The sequence below is a fragment of the Antrostomus carolinensis genome, unplaced genomic scaffold, assembly GCF_000700745.2.
Source record: "Antrostomus carolinensis isolate BGI_N321 unplaced genomic scaffold, ASM70074v2 scaffold27474, whole genome shotgun sequence".
Lineage (NCBI taxonomy): Eukaryota > Metazoa > Chordata > Aves > Caprimulgiformes > Caprimulgidae > Antrostomus > Antrostomus carolinensis.
Window position 1 is genome coordinate 8829 of NW_010313227.1, and position 6824 is coordinate 15652.

General features: G+C 40.2%; 1 protein-coding gene across 1 annotated transcript in view; it reads left to right on the plus strand.

Moving 5' to 3' along the window:
- Positions 1–6709, plus strand: part of ICOS (inducible T cell costimulator) — a 9478-nt gene extending 2769 nt beyond the window's left edge. Inside the window, exons 2-5 of the mRNA XM_010167294.2 lie at positions 3174–3212; positions 4160–4498; positions 5907–6019; positions 6616–6709. Coding sequence (XP_010165596.1) covers positions 3174–3212; positions 4160–4498; positions 5907–6019; positions 6616–6705 — 581 coding nt within the window. The 3' untranslated portion in view covers positions 6706–6709. The remainder of the gene's footprint in view (positions 1–3173; positions 3213–4159; positions 4499–5906; positions 6020–6615) is intronic.
- The last annotated feature ends 115 nt before the right edge of the window (positions 6710–6824 follow it).

Below are 6824 nucleotides of genomic sequence, written 5' to 3' on the forward strand. Positions count from 1 at the left end.
TGGTTTAACATAGCAAGATGTTACTTTCATACACACGTTCATCTCTTGGATTCACATCTGAACCACAATATTTGTCTGGACACTGCTTCACATGAGGTAAGCCAGGAACAACTCCACGCAACTCCACAGTGTGACACTGCCATGAAATGAATGAAAGATTTGTTTCCTCTTGTCTCAAAACCTTCATATGCAATTGAATTAGCTCCTTTAAGAAAAACACCAAAAAGGAACCTTACAGCCAAATCTAAGAATCTCACCAGTGAGATTCTTCCGCTGATTTTCAACAATACTGATATAGTCTTTTATTCACTTTTTTTTTTTTTTTTTTTTTTGAGGTAGCATTAGGGAGGTTTAGTGAGCTAATCTCTCAATATTACTGGATGTTCAAATCCCAGTTTCCTATCTCCCATCCCACTAAATGTACATTTATTCTGACCGTAGCTTGGCAAATGACATCCCAACTTTGTCTGGCCATTAACCAGAGAGGATTACAGGTCTGTAGGATTACCCTAGGAATGAACCAGTACAAATAGGCACAGGAGAACAGCAGTCAGGCACAGAGAGAGGGGAATAAACCACTTCTTAGCATGCAGTGAGAGCATTCACATTAGGAGCTAATACAGAATAGCTAGTGAGTTGGAAATTCATATTGGATCTCACCCACTGTGGTCATCCATGTATACAATTTTGTGTTTTCATCTCAAGCACTGTTAATCTAATTTTAAAATGTGCTCCCTGTATACTACGCTAAGCTTATACTACGCTATGGTCACTTGTTTCAGAGGAATACTACTTGCATCGCATTTACCAAAATGCTCATGCAGAGAAATACATTACTAATAGAGTCTTTCTTGAAAATAGGCAGTTAAGACTTCTGGGCCCTAGAGGATACAAAATGATCTTTCAGCTTGCCACAAGGTCACATGAACTACATGCTTAATGACCTCTCTCTGCCCTTTTCCATTAAAAACAAGGATTAAAATTATGATCTCTGACAAACATTTTAAACCACCCAGTATGAAAGGGTGATTTCATTAGCTGAGAGCAAAATTGAACTATTCTCAGGGACAAACAGAGAAATGAAATTCAAACCTGTTGCCTTAGCACCCAGAGTAACCCTGCAGTCTTCTGGGGCATTGGGGGAACACGGCACCGCTTGGCTCTGTAGCTGCCCCGACAAGAGTCAGCATCTGCCTCTCCTCTCAGATTTCCAGTGACAAATGCAGAGGTCTCAGCTACTCTCAAAAGTACCAGGTCAGTTTACATATTCACCATGCTCCCTAGCTTCTGCTATATCAATACACTTGTTTTTTCCTTCCTTTCCCTTCCCTAAATAATTTGTCTGCTGTTGGGCCTAATTTTAAAGGCATATGTTACCAAGCTACAGGCCATCAGACTACAGAGCCTTTTAAAAGACCTTTACTTCAAATGCTGTTCTCATAGCAGCTGTTTTCTTTCACCATGCAACATGCAAGTCATCAAGAACAGTTTCTTTATTTGACCTTTGCTTTCAGCTTTCAGACTATATACCATTACAAGGGCTTGCACTTTTTTGTATCTGTGCCTTCAATCTACCTAGAGCTCTGTTTCACTGTGGGTTGGTGAGCTGTGTGTTTTGTCTGTCTTATCTTCACACCAGTGGTACATGATGCCAAATACCTCATCTGTTATCACACACTTAAGTAATAGTCCTAAGAGAAGTACAGATATTAGAACTGTCGCTGAATTAGATAAGGGTACTGACTGTGCATGGTAAACCAGGAAGAGTGTGATAACTGAGCGGGTAAATAAATCAAAAAGAGACAGTTTCTGTTGCTTTCCAACTGAGCATCACAAAGTGTCTTCCAGAAGTCCATTAGCTTATGTGTCACACTAAAAATATTTTAAACAAGTATTATTCATGGCAATGCCCTTGCCAATGGTAGCAACTGGGGAGCAAGAATTCAAAGGAAAAAGCATAGATGCCAAAAGACTGTCTCCATCCAGAAAGAGTCGAGAGCATACAAAGGTACTCAAATGAGAATAATCTATTCCTGTGCATATGTGGTCTGGATTTCAAAGATAACAGGTGCCTTGGGAAAAAGATTATTTATACTGTGTAATTAGTGCAATACCTGGCACAGCTGGGGACTTAGACTGTGTGGATCTAGACTACTATAGAGCAGTAACAACAAGAATAGGATGGTGCATCAAAGCCTTTAAGTATTTGCCTCATATTTCCTTAGCATCATAAAATCCTGATGTAGAGTGTATTTCAGTCTAAGCAGCCTCTAAAGAACTTACCCGAGCTACCAGAAAACAGGTAAAACAGATACATTTTTTTCTACTTGTCTGTGTACCTGTCTGTACCTTTGTCTTTAGGGCACTGCAAAAAGAAAAATTTCAAATGAAACACTATGAGGCTGTGCTATGCTGGCAGTGCTGACATACATACCATTTCAAAGCAGCACATGCCACCAACCCAGCCAGGAAATTCCACTCTCAGTGGCTTAAAAAACAAATCGAGAACAGTTATTAAAAATGTGCCTGTCTCCTGTAATGGAGGTTGTCTATGCACAATGGACTGAATACAGTTTGATAATCCTGAAGATAAAAAGGAACAAAACCGTATGCATTGCTTTCATAGTTTCTTGCAGGATGTATTGGAGCACCTTCTAGGTATTCACTCTGGATGTGCAGGAAGATGTTTTGGTGCAGGTTGAGCAGTGGGGGAGACAGAGTGAATATAGACCGAAATGAGCATTTTGGGGTGGAAACAAAGTATAATGCTGGCTCATTGCAGACTCTGGATTCATAAGAAATCAAAAGTATGCTCTTTTATCTGGGGGTAGATTTCCTCAGTATTTGGGGGGAAATTTAACTTTCATCTCAGCTTCTATTTATTTATTAAGTGCATCCATGACTTTGCAGAGGGGTTTTAAGAAATTGTAAATGTATACTTATGATCAATATTAATTCTTGCTCAGTGTATTTTCTTTCTACTTTGATTTTTATATTTTGTGCTTTTATCACATCACACTTTATAGTGTAGCACAGACAGGATCAGATAGGCTAATGACAGAAATTAGAAAATATCTTCAGCATCTTAGCATTGCATGGCTCAGCCTCTGTTCCTGCATCTCTCTTCTTGAATTTTGTATTTTTGTAACAGGAAACAATTTTGTATTTTTCAGGAGTTGATAGCTGCTCATCAAGACCGTGCAAAAATATAGGTAAGACATATTTGCATAACTTGGTTTATGGTTTTAAATGCCTTTCTAGATCAGAAAATACCGGCCTTGAAGAAAAAAAATGTCATTTTTTTTACAGCACACTTTAACATATTTTTGTCTGAGGGAGTTTCCCTTACTACTGGTTGCTGACTTTACAACGTCAAACTGTGAGGCAGCGGGAGGTCCTTGTTCAATTTACTTTCTCGCTCTTTTCCAAGAAATTTGCAAAATGAGAGTTGTACAATATCTGAGAGTTTTTCAGATAGTTTTTGGGAAGAGCAAATGTGATTTTTGGATTGCACGTGGATGTATGCACACGGTGACATTTGTCCCCTGCTCCTCCCATTATGTTAGCGATAAAGGTACTATAGCCATCTAAGTAATTAGGTTTAAACTTTATGTCATGCTTCAAACCACTATCTGTTTTAGAAAGGAAAGATAGGTCTTGAGGTTAAGGCACTTATGTAGGAGTTTTGGGTTCATATCCCATTTTAAGTTTTCAGCTACATCATAAGGGTACAGATTATGAACCATAAAACAGAGATAATTATCATCATCTTTGTCCCACCTTGTTTTATCTATGAATAAGAGAATCAGTCTGAGGCAGGGATTATATGTTCATATAGTGTTTGGTCCAAGGGGGCCCTTAAACATTATCAAGTAACTCACTGATCCAATGCTAACAGTGACCTCTCCAGCCTTATAGCAGATAACAGGCCAGGTCTTACCTAATCTCATTTATTTTCTCAGTAATGTTGGACATGACTGGAATGATGCACGGGTATCTCACTGTACAGGCTGCTTTCCGCAGGCAGACTAGTCTGAGCACCTACACACCTTAAGTTTCAATCACATGGTTCACTTGCTTTGTTTAAATGAGTTTCTTAACATTTTAGGGATTCTTTTCATTGCTATGTGAATGACTGCACTTTTTCTCATGTCTTCAGATCAGCCTCATGTCTCTGACCCCCAGGTGATGGTGGAATTTGAAAATGGAAACTTCAAGTTCACATTCCCCAACCCCAAAAACGTGAGTGAGTTCAGCATGACCCTCTTCAAAGGGCATGAAAAGAAGGAGATCTGTGCACTCCATTTGAGTGAGGAGAAAGTTATCCCCAAGAGTAATGTCACCTACTGTCAGGCAGAGCATTCAAATAGCAGCACCACTTTCATTCTTAAAAATCTGGAAAGAAAGCATATCGACATTTATACCTACTGCCTGGAGATGTTCTTACCCCCTCCTTATATAGATTGCCGGCTGAAAGAAACCTATTTATACATCCAAGGTAAGTTTACTTCTCTTCTCCCCTCACTTCAGTTTACCGATAAGTAGACATTGGGCATAGGTATGCTCCAGTGAAAAATGTGACTAGAGTTTGCACAGATATTTCCAAGACAGCTTGAAACTACTTATCAGGGGGCTGGTAACAGTGGAGCTGTGTTGGCCAACTGCTCACCATGGCCTCTCTGTATTTATTTATCTTCTTGGGCAGGTTTTACAGGCCATGCTGAGCTCTGCACATTGTTGGTGGCACACAAGCTAGCTAGACTACATCTTCTGGAGTACTGCAGTCCCACCTTTGCCTGCCACAGAAATTTCCCGTTGTCCATTTTCCAAGCTGCTGAATGTAAATGTTAATATTATTTCTAGACAGGGGGAAAAAACACTGAGAGCTACCTTCATGTGCCTAGGATAAAAAAAAATCAGCTGTCAAATATTTGTGCTAGTAGTGGTATATAGAACTCTTTGGTGCCACACTGATGGGAAGAAGATGGTGTTCTCCTCTCTGAAGCAGGCCTTCAGCTTTAAAGCCTTCTTAAAGCAGAAGAGATCCACAATTACTGAGAATTTCTGTCTTTTTACTGAGAAGGGCTTGGACTAACTTCAGAAGACTTGCTGCGCGGGGTTTAATTTTGAATTTCCTTTCACTCACTGGCTCTTTGGTATATTAAGCTGAAAGAGTTAACTGTTTTTGCTGGCACCCCTTCCTGGTTCACCATATAGTTCAGTTGCTACATGGTACTACTGCCTGCTGTCCTTCCCTACCCATCTTTTCCTATATCTCAACACCAGGAGTAAACAAAGACAGAAGCTGAAGTGCTAAGGTTACAATTATGTGGTTGGGTCAAATTATCTCTCAGCCCTCTCTGAACTTAAAACAGCTTCTCAGAATCAAGCTGTGACATCATTTTTTGTTTGCAGTGTTTCCCAAAGCTGTTAATTTTCATTTGTATGGGTAGCCAGATGCTCATAGCTATTGCCAGTTGTTTCATGCCCTATGCTAGTTTCTCCCTCAGCTTGCCTTCCTATCCAAATATGACTGCCAAAGTCCACCCTTCTTTTGACCAGGCTGCCCTTTAAATCACCTGTGGTACTCACTGAATGTAATCTTAAGCCTTGCTCAGACCTGAAATGCCATCACACTCTCAAGCCTGGCTTGGCTTCTTTTCAGTCTACACTTTCAGCTCTGTGTACCAACAGTTTCACCTCTCCTTCTGGAAAACTGTCATGTTCTGCTTCCTCCTGAATACACTTTTCCAAGGTGGCTTTTCACCTCAGGAAAATTCTTCTCCAGAGCTCACTTTTGCTATTTTATTAATATGAAGAAAAGAGAGGAAAGAATTTGAAAAGTTATCTCTATGGGGGGAAAATGCAAATTATCAGTAATGACTTTTTTGCTTCCTCATCTCCAGATAAGGAAGACTGCATTTCAGTGGGACTCATGTCATGGATAATTATTGGCCTGATCATGTTTGCCATGATTTCCTGTGTCTGCTGTGTTGTAGCCTGTTGCTCAAGGAACAAGGTAAGCAAGTCTATGAGAACCCTCCTTCCAAGGGTCATGGGTGGGGAATTTGTTTTAATGAGATTAGGGGGTGGGAGAGGCACGTACTCGCTCAGCACATGTTTTTTGACAAAGAGACTGAGTTGTTAATTTACCACTGGAATTCAGTCATTGATGATGGCAGCTCAGATCTAATTTTTCAAAGACAGAATTGTTTATTAATTTAAAGACTGGGAATCAAAGGAAAGAGGAGAAATGCTGCACAGGTCAGCAAAATTACTTAGGTAAGCAATTCACCTAATTGTTTTCTTCAAGAAGGGGAAACAAATAATCAGTGGAGCAATTCCAGCTCTGTTCTGGAGCAAAACCACTTAAACAAAGAGCTAGTTGGCTCAGGAAAGAATGGAGACCATGGACATTAGTTATTCTTTTGGACAATCCATTTTTTTCATCTTCAGTTTGTTTTATTCCAAGTTTTCTACGTGAGTCCCTGTCTATTCTGACTTTAATATTCCCAGTGAAAACAGCAGAGTAACTGCCCTACTTAAATAACAAAGGAAGGAGTGGCGGAGGTTAGTGACCACGAATTAAATTCCTGGCTTTTTCTCTGTTTGCAGAATCAGCAGTGTGAATCCAACTCCCATGAGTACAACAGTGAATACATGCCCATGGCAGCAGTGAATGCAGCTAAAAAACCAAGAATCTAAGGTTGTGTTAAGCCTAGTTATACTTGTACCTCTGCTTGCGCCTGTTGCAAGACCTTCTCTGGAAGGGAAAGGGCTGCTTGCTGTGTCTCCCATTGATTCTAGGTGGGTGGGTGGGTGGG